The sequence below is a fragment of the Oncorhynchus keta genome, chromosome 19, assembly GCF_023373465.1.
Source record: "Oncorhynchus keta strain PuntledgeMale-10-30-2019 chromosome 19, Oket_V2, whole genome shotgun sequence".
Lineage (NCBI taxonomy): Eukaryota > Metazoa > Chordata > Actinopteri > Salmoniformes > Salmonidae > Oncorhynchus > Oncorhynchus keta.
The window spans coordinates 36,011,945-36,029,863 of record NC_068439.1 but is presented as its reverse complement, the minus strand read 5'-3'; the positions used below and the strand labels follow the sequence as shown (position 1 = coordinate 36,029,863).

General features: G+C 42.4%; 2 protein-coding genes across 5 annotated transcripts in view; one reads left to right on the top strand and one right to left on the bottom strand.

The window, feature by feature from the left end:
- Nucleotides 1-7,643, top strand: part of LOC118398151 (protein MTSS 1-like) — a 51,371-nt gene extending 43,728 nt beyond the window's left edge. Inside the window, exons 11-15 of one of the 4 annotated variants that reach the window (XM_052470350.1) lie at nucleotides 1,394-1,525; nucleotides 1,916-2,167; nucleotides 2,479-2,637; nucleotides 4,603-4,762; nucleotides 5,028-7,643. In XM_052470350.1, coding sequence (XP_052326310.1) covers nucleotides 1,394-1,525; nucleotides 1,916-2,167; nucleotides 2,479-2,637; nucleotides 4,603-4,762; nucleotides 5,028-5,656 — 1,332 coding nt within the window. In that variant the 3' untranslated portion in view covers nucleotides 5,657-7,643. The remainder of the gene's footprint in view (nucleotides 1-1,393; nucleotides 1,526-1,915; nucleotides 2,168-2,478; nucleotides 2,638-4,602; nucleotides 4,763-5,027) is intronic. The other 3 variants (XM_052470351.1, XM_052470352.1, XM_052470353.1) reach the window with 3 other exon arrangements.
- Nucleotides 7,644-7,779: 136 nt separating this feature from the next.
- Nucleotides 7,780-12,481, bottom strand: LOC118398150 (NADH dehydrogenase [ubiquinone] 1 beta subcomplex subunit 9-like). Its single transcript, XM_052470414.1, has 4 exons — nucleotides 12,323-12,481; nucleotides 9,494-11,850; nucleotides 8,715-8,822; nucleotides 7,780-8,211 (listed from the first exon to the last, which is right to left on the bottom strand). The coding sequence occupies exons 2-4, from the start codon at nucleotides 9,500-9,502 to the stop codon at nucleotides 8,053-8,055; spliced, it is 276 nt and encodes a 91-aa protein (XP_052326374.1). The 5' UTR covers nucleotides 9,503-11,850; nucleotides 12,323-12,481; the 3' UTR covers nucleotides 7,780-8,052.
- Nucleotides 12,482-17,919: the final 5,438 nt, after the last annotated feature.

Genomic DNA, 17,919 nt, shown 5'->3' with positions numbered 1-17,919 from the left:
GTGACAGTTTAAACAGTGGTCAAGTCGAATACTGTGGCTATTTGATTATAATGTAGGCCTACCAGAGTGGCCTGCCATCAAAAACAATGGAGAAAATGCATCCCATAACATTTTGAAAAATCCCTCCAGCAGCAAAGCACCCGCACAACATGATGCTGCCACCCCTGTGCTTCACAGATGGGATGGTGTTCTTTGGCTTGCAAGCCTCCCCTTTTTCCTCCAAACATAACAATGGTCATTATGGCCAAACAGTTCTATTTTTGTTTCATCAGACCAGAGGACATTTCTCCAAAAAGTTGGATCTTTGTCCCCATGTGCAGTTGCAAACCGTAGTCTGGCTTTTTTATGGTGGTTTTGGAGCAGTGGCTTCTTCCTTGCTGAGCGGACATTCAGGTTATTTTGATACAGGACCTGTTTTACTGTGGATATAGATAATTTTGTACCGGTTTCCTCCAGCAACTTAGTGTATGTAAGTTTCTGACCCACTGGAATTGTCATACAGTGAATTATAAGTAAAATAATCTGTCTGTAAACAATTGTTGGAATAATTACTTGTGTCATGCACAAAGTATATGTCCTAACTGACTTGTCAAAACTGTAGTTTGTTTACAAGAAATTTGTGGAGTGGTTGAAAAACAAGTGTTAAAGACTCCAACCTAAGTGTATGTAAACTTCCGACTTCAACTGTAGGTCAATGGTCTATTTGTATATAGGTCTACTGCAGCTCTGATAGCTTATGCCGTCAATGTAATAGAATCCTACTCCGATGTGTTCTGCCTACAACATCTCTTGCATAGTTTGTTTTGTTTCGGTATGTTTTATTGAAAGTGGCAAATATTGCATTCATTCGATCACAATTGCCACAGTAAAGGGAACCGTTGATAGTGTTAACTAACAGGGGAAAAGTTCAGTGAAGTTCAGTCACGTGCTTCTCTCCTGTGCAGCAGTCCTGGGGAAGCTGCTCGGGAGTCTCGGCGCAACTGTGCTCAGCTTGGAGGGAACATTGCTAAGCACCTATGACTATACAATGGACTTTATTAATAATAGTAATCTCTGCATCTGCATATTGTTAGCCGTTTAGTGTGTAACAAGTCACACTTATATGCAGAACTTTCATGCTTTGCTGTAGTGCTTATAGTTTTTATATGATACAGTATGATATGTTTTCCTTCTTGTTGAGGTTGCAAATACATCATGTTTTTCTTCTGTTCTTTTTTTCTCTGTCCTTCTGTCTGTGCATCTTGTCTTTTTTACGCGTCTCTTCATGGCTGGTCTGTTTTGAACTGCTTCTTTATATATTTGTGTGTGTGTGTGTGTGTGTGTGTGTGTGTGTGTGTGTGTGTGTGTGTGTGTGTGTGTGTGTCCTCTGTCCTGCTGCACGGCTTTGCTGTAGACCTCTGGCTCTTCATCCTCGGCCGCCTCTGAGACTTGCCAGCCTGTCAGTGAGGGCAGCTGCTCCTCCTCCTCGTCCTCCTCCTCACCTGCCTCCTCTAAGGAGACCTGCTCCAGCACTAGGGTGGAACAGGTGAACACACACACACGCTTAGACACTCAGATACGTACATACTCCCCTAAACATGAGCAGTATTATTAAGTACACTGTTTTGCTGGTTGATCAAACCTCCCTCATTCCTGTCACATAGACAACAGGGTCATGTTCAGTCGGCCTTAAACACGGGAGCATTCTTATTGGTTAAGTTCAGGTAGTAGCCTACCTTCTCCGTTTCACTTTGGTTCAAAATGTGCCTACTGAACGTGACACAGGTGTCTGCTACCATGATTTGATATTATAATTATATTCCATCTGATTTCAGACGTGTGCATTATTTTCACCTTATTGTTTAATACCCAGCAGCCGCCCCTTTGAATTATCATTTCTCATTGTTGTGCCACTTTGTCCTCCATTCACATTCAGCTGTCAAACGGGCACGATCATCAACATCACGGGCCATCCACCGCCCTCTATCTGTCAGGCGGGGGCATGCAGGAGGTCTACCCCGACCTCCCTCCATCCTCCCCCTCCACCCCCCTCGCCTCGCCCTCCTACTCTCCCACCTCCCCCGTGTGGGCATGGTCGAGACCAGGTTCTGCCCTCCTGGTCGACTACCCCCCCTATTGCGCCCTGGGTCCGGGCATGATCCCCTCCTCCAAGGTCCCCACCTGGAAGGTGCGTCCATTCTATCATCAACCGCCTCCTCTTTCTCCTTCTTTTTCTCCTCTTCAAGTCTCCCCTGTGGGTGATCGGACACTAATACAGGTTTCGAATCACAGAGAGATTGCAAACACTCTGGTAACATTATGCTAGTATTTATATGTGGAGTCAGTCATACAGCATAAAGTCATATGTCATTCATAAAGGCATGAATGCTATACAATCAGTTTGTCCTTTTTCTTCAGTTTTCTGCTTAATGAACACAACAGAGCAGAGCTATTCTTTGTAGGCTTTGCTCAAGAGCTTTGTCTTTCTGTGTTGTGCAGGACTGGGCCAAGCCAGGGCCCTATGACCAGCCCATGGTGAACACCCTGAGGAGGACCAAGGAGAAGAGGGAGACTCCAAATCCCAGCAGCCCCCAGGCCACCACACCAGGGGACGAGCCCCAGAGAGCCAAGGGAACCAACGCAGTCACAACAGCCAAGGTAAAATATACAAAGATATAGCTACACCCATAATTTCAGATACATGTGGATACTAATACCAATACCCCAAATGTAGAGCTGTACAGTATATATGACCATGTTTCATTAGAATGCGATATATGTGTTTATATTGTACAACAGACCTGGGCTGTATACATGTCAAATATTTACTGTATACTATAAGAAAAACTCAATCAAGCACAGCTTAAGTTTAAAAAATATATTTACATAGTATTCATGTAGTATTTAACCCAGGTCTATTGTACTGTTAAATGCAGTTGTCTGTATGGTGTGAAATATGCTTTTAGTATATACAGTGCATTCAGAAAGTTCAGACCCCTTGACTTTTTCCACATTTTGTTGCGTTACAGCCTTGTTCTAAAATTGATTATATCGAATTTTTCCCTCATCAATTTACACACAATACTCCAGAATGACAAAGCAAAAACAGATTTTTAGACATTTTTGCAAATGTATTAAAAATAAAACACATATCACATTTACATAAGTATTCATACCCTTTACTCAGTACTTTGTTGAAGCACATTTGGCAGCGATTACAGCCTTGAGTCTTCTTTGGTATGAAGCTACAAGCTTGGCACACCTGTATTTTGGGAGTTGCTCCCATTCTTCTCTACAAATCTTCTCAAGCTCTGTCAGGTTGGATGGGAAGAGTCGCTGCGCAGCTATTTTCAGGTCTCTCCAGAGATGTTTGATCGGTTTCAAGTCCGGGCTTTGGTTGGGCCACTCAAGGACATTCAGAGACTTGTCCCAAAGCCACACCTGCATCATCTTGGCTGTGTGCTTAGTGTCATTGTCCTGTTGGAAGGTGAACCTTCGCCCCCAGTCTGAAGTCTAGCGTTCTGGAGCAGGTTTTCATCAAGGATTTCTCTGTACTTTGCTCCGTTCATCTTTCCCTCAATCCTGACTAGTCTCCCAGTCCCTGCCGCTGTAAAACATCCCCACAGCATGATGCTGCCACCACCATGCTTCACCGTAGGGATGGTGCAGGTTTCCTTCAGAGATGACGCTTGGCATTCAGGCCAAAGAGTTAAATCTTGTTTCTCATGGTCTGAGAGTATTTAGGTGCCTTTCGGCAAACTCAAAGCGGGCTGTCATGTGCCTTTTCCTGAGGAGTGGCTTATGTCTGGCCACTCTAACATGACAGCTTGATTGGTGGAGTGCTGCAGAGACGGTTGTCCTTCTGGAAGGTTCTCCCATCTCCACAGAGGAACTCTGGAGGTCTGTCAGAGTGACCATCGGTTTCCTTGTCACCTCCCCGACCAAGGCCCTTTCCCCCAATTGCTCAGTTTGGCCGGGCGGCCAACTCTAGGAAGAGTCTTGGTGGTTAAACTTCTTCCATTTAAGAATGATGGAGCCACTGTTCTTGGGGACCTTCATTGCTGCAGACATTTTTTGATACCCTTCCCCAGGCCTGTGCCTCGACACAATCCTGTCTCGGTTTTTGCTCTAACATGCTCTAATAAGGCTGTAACGTAACAAAATGTGGATAAGTCAAGGGCTCTGAATACTTTCCAAATGCACTGTATATTGCTGTATGCTTGCTGTTATGTGAATTTATATAGGGTTGAATTCTGACATGAGAAGTAGATTTAACATGGACTTAAGTCAATAAAACATGGACTTACTGTACATCATTTAAATTATTATATATATGTTTTTATTTAAGTCTGTTATCTCCTGCAAAATACCAGTCTACATGTGCAAATGGCATATTTCTAAGTTTGAAGTTAAAAAGTTCTATCCGATGACATCATTAAAAGTTAAACTTTTTAACCACAGATCATAGAAACGCGCTGTTTTCAGACATGTAGAGTGGTATGGTGTTAGAGATTATGAACATGAGGTTGAAAAGTGGCAGAATTGTTCTTTTAAGGCAACTTCTCTCAAGTCTGAATAGGGCCCATATTGCATGTATAAGCTATATGTCTTAATGTGTGTCAGCAGGAGGAGACGGAGGCCCATGAGGAGCTGGCCCTGGCTCTGGCCCGCGGGTTGCAGCTGGATATCCAGCACTCCAGTAGGGACTCCCTGCAGTGCTCCAGTGGCTACAGCACCCAGAACACCACACCCTGCTGCTCTGAGGACACCATACCCTCACAAGGTACTGTAGTGTGTATCCCACCTCATGTTAGGGGTAATCAACATCAGTTCTTAATATATACAGTATAAAGTCAATGTATGTGATATTTGATAGGGATCCACTCACTTTGAATTATAGTGAGCAATAGTAGGTAATAGTCATGTTTTGACTTCAGGATCTGAACCTCTGTCTAATGGCATTTTGTTATCAGCGTCTAAAATGTGCATTTGAAGTGTACTGCATGTTAAAAGTGTAAGTGACAATGATCCTCATATCATCTCACCAGTGTCCGACTATGACTACTTCTCCGTGGGTGGCGACCAGGAGACGGACCAGCCCGACTTCAACAAGTTCTCCACCATCCCCCGCAACAGTGACATCAGCCAGTCCTACCGCCGCATGTTCCAGGCCAAGCGGCCGGCCTCCACAGCGGGCATCCCCCCCACAGCCCCCTCCCCCGGCAGTATTGTCACCCCCGGGGTGGCCACCATCCGCCGCACGCCCTCCTCCAAGCCCAACCTGCGGCGTTCCTCCGGAGGCCTGGGTCTGGGTCTGGGCCCCATCCCCATCAAGCCCCCCATGATCCCTGTCAAGACGCCCACTGTTCCCGAGCACCCCGGGTTGTTCTTCAGAGGAGAGGGCGAGGGAGGGGGACAGCTGAGCCCACTCTCTTCAGCGGGGGACAACAGCTTGGTGTCTCCCAAGGCACCCTGGGATGCTCAGGCCTCCGATCCACCCACTCCCCCACCTCAGCCTGGTAGCAGGTTGTCAGAGTGGGACCGTGAGGCCCTGCCGGAGGTTCAGGAGGAGGAGCCTGGCTGCGGTGAGGGGGAAGATGTGCTCTTGGCCATACGGCGAGGGGTCAAGCTGAAGAAGACTATGTCCAACGACCGGTCAGCGCCACGAATAGTGTGAGAGTGCGAGGTCGGGCTTCCGCTCAATGGAGCAGATTGAATCACCTACATACAGTAACTCAGTGTCTTCACCCTATAGGTTTAATAAAAGGGTGGAAGTCTGGATGCGTGAAAATATGCACGAAAGGAAGGGAGGAGGGAACGGACTGACAACTGCTTTGACTATTTTCAAATGACGAAAAATATCAAATCTTTTATTTGTATGTACATATTTATATTTTGATGCGTTTGTATGTTTTGCGTTCGATGCTCCTCTTAGTACTTTCTCCTTTTGCCTGTACATTGTCATGAAAGGTGCCAAAAGGCTTCGAGCTGAATTAACTTAAATGACTTTATTTTACTGAATAGGATTAATAATTTCTGTGAAAACACATAGAAGGTATAGCAACAACAACAAACATTCATGGAGATAAAAACACATAAAGGTAAGATTGTGTGCAGGAAAGGAGTACATAAGAAAATAACCACGTATTTTACTTTTCTGTAATAGAGAAGAATGAGAACAAATACGTTTAAATACATCCCACTATCAATTGGAAGCTTCTTAGTCAACAAAGGACACAAGGACCTGCAATCCTTCATCTACTCAGTGGTTGTCAACTGGGGTGACATCATTTGTCAATAGTAATATGTTGCACAGGTTTCTACCTTGAATGCAACTCAGGTGTCAGTGGAAGCACTCATTGATTGGTGGTTATAGAATAGAAGTCTTTAATTTCATGTTTTTCTCTATAATTAGAGAAGTTCCCATTACGCAGAGATTGATCATTTATTTCAATATAAGTGATGCTGTGCTAAATGTCATACAGAGGATTCATACGCAAATGTAAATGGAAAACGTAAAAAGTGCTCGTCCTGCTGTGAAAATACTAGTACTCTGTGAAAGCTATTCTAGTGGTGATCACTGGTAACTACAACTCATTCGATCACAAGCTAATCGTATTAGTAAATGTAAAAAAATATATATAAAAAATAAAGAGTTGGAAAGGTTACAAAGTCGAGTTTGTGTTAGCTTGTGTTCAGCACAGTCAGCTGAATGAAGTCAGAATTCACTTTTGCGACTACCTAAAGTATTTCTCAAGATGACATGGCCTAATATGTAGACATGCAAAACGTTCTTTTTCCCACTTTTTTCACGACGCCATACTTTAGTTAGTGGTGTGTAAGCTGTAGCACAGGGGTATTGTCAAACATAATTTCAAGACAACCCATTAAACTAAATAGAGTAATGCATGTTATTTTACATTTTTTACTCTTAAGTGTCAAAGCTCGTTTTTATACTGAACCTACCTATTTATCCCAACACATTTCCCCCATTTAAGAGCAGTTGGACTTTCTGCATAACGACTGAAGCCTGATTATTATTCCATCCAAGACAGGGGAAACTAAAGATAGGTAACAGGGGAAACTAAAGTGTGGCCGATGCAACAATATGCTCATGACGCTAAACATCCTGTATAGCTCCTGACTCAATTATTCTATACAATGGTCTGATAGTCCATGTAATATACTGTAGTTCCCCCGTTGATGTAGCGATACGTTGCTAAATGGTTAAAAGTAATACATTTGTTTTTGGTCATGGTAAAATACTCACTCCTTGTAAATACAAGGTTTTGTCCCAATGGTCTGCAACAGTTTCCTTTCCTTCATGGCCAGATGCAAGAGGTCTTGGCCTACTTATTACTTTTACCTGTCATATATATGATGTAAACTGTTCATCTTGAAGTTCATTGACAAGAGGGAAAAGAGGCAATGAAAGGAAGGAGCGTTGGGATGCAGATTGGGATAGATTGACATACACTTTAGTACTCTAGCCTTGCAAGTCTGTTGTTGACCTAGAGACATGTTTGGACAGAGTTGACCTCTTTCTGTGCCACTGGCGTTCTAAGATAATTGTTCAGTTCCTGAATTCTGTCTCCTATTTTCTATGTAACAGTTGTTTCAGCTAAAAATAAAGATGTAGCAGAATGTAAGTCTGTTGAAAAAGGTTCTAAAAGTGTTTGGGATTTTCTGCTTTCTAAATGTCTTATTTGTTGTCGTACGATTTCCTGAAAATAAATGGAGATCATAAAATCGGTATCACTTGCTCAAGATACGCCGCAATGCATAAAGAGACATCAAGCATTTCCCAATAATTATACTAATTTATTTAAACAGAGGTCCTTGTACAGGGCAAATAACAGCTACAGTACATTTGAAAGTCACCTGCTTTTACAACTAAATAATTACTGTCAATTCAGGCAGGGTGGAATACCTTCTGACAAAGCTTACTGCAACCTCTTCCAAAACTATTCCATTAGATAAATATCTTTACAGAGGGACAGTAATTCACAAGGAGGGGAATCTGCATGCTGTTGTGTGGTAGAAGGTACTGTGGTGAGCTGCCATTTGCTGTTATTACCAGGTAGTGTCATCCGGGGGCTGAAAGACGGGACGCTCCCTGGGGCGGGTGGCGTACTGCCACCACAGAGGGGGCAGGTCGCAGTTCTTGTGGACTGGGGGTAAGGCCTCCGACTTGGGCCCAATGGCAGGGGTCACTCCCTGCAGCTCCTGGACCTGAATCGAGATGACACCACCAACAGTGCAAATTTCAACAATTCATATAGATTGATTAATAAGGCAATCTGACGTGAGTATACTCAATTGATTCATTGGGTTATTTCATTAATATGAACATTGTTAATCTGTCATATTTCTAATCCAACAGGAAGGGAGTAATTGAAGAACTTCAAAAGAAAATATGCCTGATTATGCCTTGAAAGAACATTGCATAAAATCTAAATGTTCCCAGACTTCCCACTCAGGCACTTTTTGGAGGATGTAGGTTATTGGTGAGTGTACTTGTCAGCATATACAAAGATATATGAATGCACTAAGTCCCGCTGTATAAGAGCTTCTGCTAAATGACTAAAATGTAAATGTTTTTAAAAATTGTGAACATCAAACCATGCATTCTTTAACTTTGATGCTTGGTTTAGCACAGACAATGTTACTTTCACAAGAACATATAAGAATGGACAGAATTCCATTTGTGGAAAAAGGACTGTAGCCTGACCTACCTCTCTGTCCCAGCTCTGTTCTCGCAGGTTCTTCCACTGCTCCCTCTTGGCAAAGTAGGATACATGGCCGTCTGAGGGATGCCAGTGATCTAGACACCATTCAGGGACCTGCAAAAACAATACAAGAAATCAGAAACAGACAATGCATGGCTTCACTATTGTAGCATTTGAGGGTCAACAGCAAAGAGGATTGAATCAGCAGCCCAGTAATTAGAGCAAGCACACTACCTCCTGTGCCATAAGGTCCAGACCTTTGTCAGAAATCATAGTAGGCAATGGTAGGCAATGTCATAGGCACTTGTGAAGTCCTTACTTTTTTTTTCCCAGTATAAGCAAAGATCGTACCGTATGAAAAGATTTAGATGCACTATTGTAAAGTGGCTGTTCCACTGGATGTCTTAAGGTGTATGCACCAATTTGTAAGTCGCTCTGGATAAGGGCGTCTGCTAAATGACTTAAATGTAAATGTTAAATGTAAGATCACAGACAACACTTCAACAGAAATCCCAGTTCACGCTGGTAGGCAATGTCATGGGGGCGTTGGCTAGCAAACTCATGCACAGAAACACATCCTCGGGTCTAACGGTCTCTCGCACCGAACTGCGCATGTGCAGGCCGTCAAATCAAAGGCACTCCTTCAATATAAAGTTGTTTTTGACAAAAATTAAAACGTGCCTGTCACTTTCACGAGGTTGGTGCAATAACATGCTGGGGGTATATTTGAGAATCAGTTGTATGTATCCGCAACGCACAATGGACATCCTAATTTAGTTAGCTACCTTGTACATTTCATATCTTTCATAGGAAGTTCCTCCTGGAGAGTCAGGGAAGAGGTAAGGCTGTGTGTGTTGGTTAGACCAGATTTCCTCCTCTCCTGCATCATAGTGGCTTTGACCATGTCCTTCTAATCCTTGGCCTTGTCGAAGTGGGCCCTTCACAATCTCGCATAGAAGCGTTTTTTTATCTCTGGAAACCAAATAAGTAAGGGTAGTACCACGGTTAGTGTCAACAATAACAGGCTAGTACACTCAGTCAGTTGTGTATACTAATGTTAGACACACTATCAAGAGTACCGTTACAGAGCACCGATTTGAACAGATAGCTACTTTTGTTTGTCCAGCAGCTGGATAGCATGTCAGCGAGTGTAACATTAATCACACAGGAAAACAGAGGGTGACCTACCTAGTTAGCTATTGTAGTTAGGTTAAGGTGACCAGATTTCTGAAATTAAAACCTGGGACATTTCCAGTACGGCGGTCAATATATAATTAAAATATCCAATGTTATCATCTATGAAATAAAAAAGGGGGACAATTCCAGTTTTGTGTATTTAGTCTAACAGGCACACTGTGATAGAGAAAACAACTATATTACAGAAACACTACAGACAAGACAGAACTGTCCGACCTGAATAGCCATTCAGTGGTCCTGGTAGTCTGGGAAGACTAAGAGCAGAAGAGATCATGAGCAAAATTGAAAAAACAGACAATAGTCTATGTGAAATGCTTTACAATGTAATAAAGAAATAAGATGCTGATGAGATTGGTAACTACATAATATACTTATACCAACCTAATATGTATATTTCTCAGAAGAATGAATTTTCTTCAGGATTGCTCTGTCTTTGGCCAGCTTCTCCATGAACTCCTGGCAGGGGAGGTTGAAGTTTGTCTTCACAATAAGCATGGCCTTGATGGTAGGAACAGTGAACCTATTTCTTGCTGCTGTCCATAGAGCATTTATTTGGGAGAACACTCTCTCGACTGGTGCATTACTTCCAGCACATGTCAACAGACGCTAATCTAGCCAGGTTAGGGTGCGGGATGTCATTCTCTTTGAAGTGTATAACCACTATGCTCCATCTCTGACTAAGCGGTGTCTCAGACGTTTTCCATTCTTCAAGCGATCCCCCCTTTAGGAACTCTTGCAGGCCAGTAACCTTGTCACACAAGGCCTCCTCATTGATGGTCACATTGGGGTATTTTTCCTGCAGTGTGCCTGCTGCCTTCTGGATCTCTTCACGCCGAGGTTGCCTTTTTAAAAGGAGACGATGTAAATCTTTTAGATTATCTGTGTGCTTTCCCCATGCTTGCAAGTAGTTCACAGCCATAGTGAAGAACGATTGGGATGTTTTGAGAAAGCTCTCTTTAGACATGGCTCCATTTTCCTCTAGCTCTCTCAGAAGTCCTCTGACAAACTGGAATGAAGTTGTCATCACGTCTTACAGTCAATTTTGCCTCAACGTTTCTCAGAATTGTAGCTGACTCCACCGCACAGCGGTCCTGGCCTTCAAGCATCTTGATCGTGCCACTGAATATGGTCAGGTTTCCATGGACAAAGGCCAGCTAAAGTTCAGTCAGTGGATCTTCGAACATTGTTTGCAGGACAACAGGGCATTTGTCTTCAGAAAGTAAAAAGGATTTCAATGGCACATACCTTTTCAGCACTCTTTCTAGAGCAGGGAGCATGGACAGCCAGCGAACATTGCTGTGTCCTAAAATGTTATGGTACTCCTGGTCAACAAACTCACAAAAGGCTTTCAGTCTCTCTACTCTGACAGTGAAAATATGAACATATCCAAATATCTTTGTGAGCAGGTACTCAACATCATATCCAAAGCTGTTCTGGCCGTGTTATGAATGATGTGGGCAGGACCACCTAAGCCAATCACCCCGCTGCTGAACATTTTTAACTTTGGTATGGACATTGACCCTCCCCATCCTATTCAGTCCTCCAAAGTTGGTATTTGTTGTCGGCAGAGAAGAATGTTTTCCAGGTTACATTTTGGGATGACTTTACACTGCCGTTCTTCTCCGGCTGCCAATTGAAAGAGAGGAATTACAAAGGGTGCAGTGAACCATTCTATCGTCTTGACCTGAGCGTATAAATGGACATTTTCTCATGTTTTTCATAAGTGCATTTCCGTTTCTTGGAAAGAGTCATTGTATCTCCTCTGTCTGCTCTTCACTCTCCTTGTGTCACTCTTCTTACTCTCAACTTTTTCTTCTCCTCCAATTGTCTTCCTGATCCCTCCTCTTTTCTTCCTTCTCTTCACCTTTCCACCTCACTCTTCTACACTCTCCTTGCTTCACTCTTTTTACTCCCTTCATTTTCCCTTCTCCTTCCTCTCCAATCTCTATTAATAAATAGCATACAATTAGATAAAATATTTTGGTTAACAGATTCCCATTACTTGCCTCATTCTTGTATTTCATCTTAAAAACATTGTTTGGACTAATAAATTGGCAGGCTTTGTAACCATATCGTTACCTTTCCTTCTATCCATGAATATTTCTAAATATATTTTCACACTACTTATTATAATGCCAAACCATTAAAATTGTAATCTACAAAAAATATTCTCGAAATTAATTGTGCATTCATTTAATATCATATTTTCAAAATAGCCCGTCCACTGAATGTTTACATGTGAACGTTTTTTAAAATCTAGCAACCATAACAGTAGCTAGCTAACCTAACTAACCTAGTCTACATAGCTAACGTTAGCTAGCATAACGAGTTTAAAACCTTATAGAGCAGATCATCTATCTATATAATAAATTGTGACATAACATTACTAGCTAGTATCTCAAACGAGTGTAATTTACCTGGCTTGAAAAGACGTTTGTGGTGATGTTGTGGATTCACTTAACACTTGCTAGCTTCTGGACGAGTCTTCCACAGCAGTTCTCTCTATAACTTTCTCGAGCACGTAGTTAGTAGAAGAAGAGTGAATTAAGATGCTTTGGCGAGCAGCCCCCTCTGCTGGACAAAACAAACACAATGCGATTGAGACGTCAACCGGTAGGCTCTGCTGCCCGGTCTTTCTTGCCAAGTAAAATATTTCACTTTGAGGTCCATTTTTAACGCACAGTTAAAAACGGGGACATGTCCGGGAACGGCTCCAGGCGGGGACTGTCCCCGGAAAACGGGGACGTCTCGTAAATTAGGTTCTAGTTGGTTCCATGCAGTCGATACCAGCATTGAACATCATCCCAACGACGACAACTTTGGTTTACCTAAAAATACACCATGATTCAAAGTGCCTCAATACTTTTTGATTGTGAGTAAGGTAAGTAAGCAGTGTCACTATAATTTTTAAACTGTCTGCTGTCACCTTCGGCGGCGAGGAGGATTGTGGGACATTGGACGTCTGCGATTTGGCAATTTGCTGACCAGGCCGGACACGTCGCGTGCGCGAGCGTCGCAAAATAAATTTAGAAATCCATGTTAATTAAATTATTGCACCCACACTGCGCGCGCGCGCCAACGAGCGTCTGCGACGCCAAAGGCTAAAATAGAGCTCATTTCTATTTCTGACGCAGATTGCGCTGAAAGTCCTGCCTCTCCCATCTCCTCATTGGTTTATAGAAGCAGTTACTCAGTGCCAACTCCTCATTGGTTATACCCACGTGGGTGACTGAAAGTCGAAATGTTTTGCCGATAGTCGTGGTAATAAAATGAAAGTTTAGATGCGATCACCATATAAATTAAACGATGAAAAAGGCTGGAAGGAGGAGAGATGACTAGAAACGATTCGGTTGGCCGTTTAATGTGTGGATTAATTGTCGGGGTAGAGGTCCTTGTGCATTTCAGGTAAAATAACTTAATTAACTCAATCAACCTAATTAAAAATAATATGTCAAATTGAAGGCAAGGAGCACACAGCGTACATTTGTACACGACCATGTCTCTATTATGCGTGGGAATAATTGGGAACAATTGGGAACAGATGTTCTAAATTAAAATCACTTGGAGCTGATTTCCTGGTGTTTGTACAGTCTTATGTTCAATGAAAATGTAAAAAACGAAATACCTATTTTTTTTGGTTCAGAAAAGTTTTGGGGCCAAATAAAATTGGGGAATCCTGGCATACAATATGTTATAGTGATGACTCAAACTAGATTTATTCATTCATTCATGCTAATCTGAGCATTACCAGCTACATTGATTTGATTAACCCTGTGATAACTGAATGTCTGGTTGTTGTTCAGGATATCTTTTTTAAAATATATATATATCAATCCCTCCTTTACCTTTCTGTTCCAGACAAGTGCTTGAGGTCATGGCTGCTGCAAGGAATGAGGATTATGTGGAGAGTGCAAACACCATTTACAACAACACTATTAAAGTGTTCTTACTGGAAGCTGATTACATTTCCTGAAATATATTTTCCTTGACCTCACTTGAAAATGCCCTTTTCCCCTAGGGAAGAGCATTTCATGCTACACTTCAAAAGTAGTTTATGTTTACACCATCTTCCAACTGGTTCCAACTGCTCATAATAGGACTTGCTGGTGTCAATCAGTAAATTCCTAGAAAAATGCTTTATCGCCAACTTTGCATGGAGAATTAAGTTAGCATGGCATAAGAAAGTTCCTTCAATTGGAGTCAAACCAAAAATATGATACTCATAATTAAATACACTTTTTCCCACAATGAATTTAAGTCATCCCACAAATCAGTATGGGTGGAATTCCGACCCGAGTTAAGCGGTTGTAAATTAAATGTAATTCCCTTTTAATGCACTTTTCTCTCTATGCGTATTCTGAGAATAGCATGCTATTCACCCACTAGTCGTTTGGGGTGGAGATCAAATAAATTAAGGTGTGGCGGAGGTGTGTCTACAGATACGACATATTCTAACCTTTACTTAATTCCCTAATAATTCCACCACCTTTATACGCAAGGAAACCATGAATAAGGTCTAGTGAGCCTACCAGTTCCAAGTGGAAAAACCATCTATACTGAACAAAAATATAAACACAACATGTAAAGTGTTGGTTCCATGTTTCATGATTTTAAATACAACTTCCCAGAAATGTTCAATTAGCACAGAAAACATATTCCTCTCAAATGTTGTGCACAAATTTGTTTACATCGCTGTTAGTGAGCATTTCTCATTTTCCCAGATAATCCATCCACCTGACAGATATGGCATATGCTTAAACACCATGATCATTACACAGGTGCACCTTGTGCTGGAGATAATAAAAGTACACTCTAAAATGTGCAGTTTTGTCACACAACCCAATGCCACAGATGTCTTAAGTTTTGAGGAAGCATGCAATTGGCATGCTTACTGCAGGAATGTCTACCAGAGCTGTTGCCAAAGAATGTAATGTTAATTTCTCTACCATAAGCCTCCTCCAATGTTGTTTTAGAGAATTTGGCAGTACATCCAACCGGCCTTAAAACCACAAACCACATGTAACCACGCCAACCCAGAACCGCCACATCTGGCTTTTTCACCTGCGCGGTAGTCTGAGACCAGCTACTTGGACAGCTGATGACACTGAGGAGTATTTCTGTGTGTAATAAAGCCCTTTTGTGGGGAAAAACTCATTCAGATTTGCTGGGCTTGGCTTCCCATTGGGGGGCCTGGCTCCCAAATGGGTGGGCCTATATCCTCCCAGGCCCACCTGTGGTTGTGCCCCTGCCCAGTCATGTGAAATCCATAGATTAGGGTCTAATTCATTTATTTCAGTTGAGTGATTTCCTTACAGTATGAACTGTAAATCCTGCAGTATGAACTGTAATTAAGTAACATCATTGAAATTGTTGCATTTACATTTTTGTTCAGAATACTTTACTTTTTTCAAGAGAAATAACATCATTCTCCATGCACTGTAATTTACAATTTGATAAGAAATTAGTAATCTGTTTGGGTATGTGAATTGTAAATATAATTTACACTTGTTTAAGATCTATTTGACCTTATAATCACTGGACACAAATGTGAAACAGTCACATGTCAGTAAACTGACGCATATCAACTTTCCAACAGTAAAGTTTATGAAATGCTGTGCCATTCTGCAGAATTTTAATTGTAAATGCTGTCATGGCTGTGTGGTTGTTGCTGAGGATCATTAGTAACAGTTGATAATACACTGCTCAAAAAAATAAAGGGAACACTAAAATAACGCATCCTAGATCTGAATTAATTAAATATTCTTATTAAATACTTTTTTCTTTCCATAGTTGAATGTGCTGACAACACATATCACACAAAAATGATCAACTGAAATCAAATTTATCAACCCATGGAGGTCTGGATTTGGAGTCACACTCAAAATTAAAGTGGAAAACCACACTACAGGTGGATCCAACTTTGATGTAATGTCCTTAAAACAAGTCAAAATGAGGCTCAGTAGTGTGTGTGGCCTCCACGTGCCTGTATGACCTCCCTACAACGCCTGGGCATGCTCCTGATGAGGTGGCGGATGGTCTCCTGAGGGATCTCCTCCCAGACCTGGACGAAAGCATCCGCCAACTCCTGGACAGTCTGTGGTGCAACATGGCGTTGGTGGATGGAGCGAGACATGATGTCCCAGATGTGCTCAATTGGATTCAGCTCTGGGGAACGGGCGGGCCAGTCCATAGCATCAATGCCTTCCTCTTGCAGGAACTGCTGACACACTCCAGCCACATGAGGTCTAGCATTGTCTTGCATTAGGAGGAACCCAGGGCCAACCGCACCAGCATATGGTCTCACAAGGGGTCTGAGGATCTCATCTCGGTACCTAATGGCAGTCAGGTTACCTCTGGCGAGCCATGGAGGGCTGTGCGGCCCCCCAAAGAAATGCCACTCCACACCATGACTGACCCACTGCCAAACCGGTCATGCTGGAGGATGTTGCAGGCAGCAGAACGTTCTCCACGGCGTCTCCAGACTCTGTCACGTCTGTCACATGTGCTCAGTGTGAACCTGCTTTCATCTGTTTAGAGCACAGGGCGCCAGTGGCGAATTTGCCAATCTTGGTGTTCTCTGGCAAATGCCAAACGTCCTGCACAGTGTTGGGCTGTAAGCACAACCCCAACCTGTGGACGTCGGGCCCTCATACCACCCTCATGGAGTCTGTTTCTGACCGTTTGAGCAGACACATGCACATTTGTGGCCTGCTGGAGGTCATTTTGCAGGGCTCTGGGAGTGCTCCTCCTGCTCCTCCTTGCACAAATGCGGAAGTAGCGGTCCTGCTGCTGGGTTGTTGCCCTCCTACGGCCTCCTCCACGTCTCCTGATGTACTGGCCTGTCTCCTGGAAGCGCCTCCATGCTCTGGACACTACGCTGACAGACACAGCAAACCTTCTTGCCACAGCTCGCATTGATGTCCCAACCTGGATGAGCTGCACTACCAGAGCCACTTGTGTGGGTTGTAGACTCCGGCTCATGCTACCACTAGAGTGAAAGCACCGCCAGCATTCAAAAGTGACCAAAACATCAGCCAGGAAGCATAGGAACTGAGAAGTGGTCTGTGGTCACCACCTACAGAACCACTCCTTTATTGGGGGTGTCTTACTTATTGCCTATAATTTCCACCTGTTGTCTATTCCATTTGCACAACAGCATGTGAAATTTGTCAATCAGTGTTGCTTCCTAAGTGGACAGTTTGATTTCACAGAAGTGTGATTGACTTGGAGTTACATTGTGTTGTTTAAGTGTTCCCTTTATTTTTTTGAGCAGTGTATAAAAAAAGATACAGATAGCCTACTATTGTACACTATGCTCTCTTATAATTCTATATACAATAACCTTCCAACATAACCATGGGTTGAAGAACTGATTGTGGCCATTTTTAGAATGAATCAAACCACCGTTTTCTTTATTTTCACAACAGGCCCTCCAAACCTGTTCTTTATGATTCATAAATACTTTCTTAAACAATCTACAAGATGAGTATTTTTAAATTTGATGAAACAGAGACGAACATGCATATAGATGGATGGCTTTCTTTCATTCATCCCTAATATGAACCCAGTTCTCTCAATATATTCTAGTGAGCCTGTCGACAACATTTTTACTAAAAGGTCATGTATTTAAAGGGATGGCTTAAGATAGTGGGGAGAACAAGTATTTTATACACTGCCGATTTTGCAGGTTTTCCTACTTACAAAGCATGTAGAGGTCTGTAATTTTTCATCATAGGTACACTTCAACTGTGAGATACGGAATCTAAAACAACTATCCAGAAAATCACATTGTATGATTTTTAAGTAATGAATTAGTATTTTATTGCATGACATAAGTATTTGATACATCAGAAAAGCAGAACTTAATATTTGGTACAGAAACCTTTGTTTGAAATTACAGAGATCATACGTTTCCTGTATTTCTTGACCAGGTTTGCACACACTGCAGCAGGGATTTTTTCACATTGCTCCATACAGACCTTCTCCAGATCCTTCAGGTTTAGGGGCTGTCGCT

Coding starts and splice junctions, on each gene's coding strand:
- LOC118398150 (XM_052470414.1), bottom strand. Junction 8,212..8,714: donor AACAGAGCTGGGACAGAGAG/GTAGGTCAGGCT, acceptor ATCTCGATTCAG/GTCCAGGAGCTGCAGGGAGT.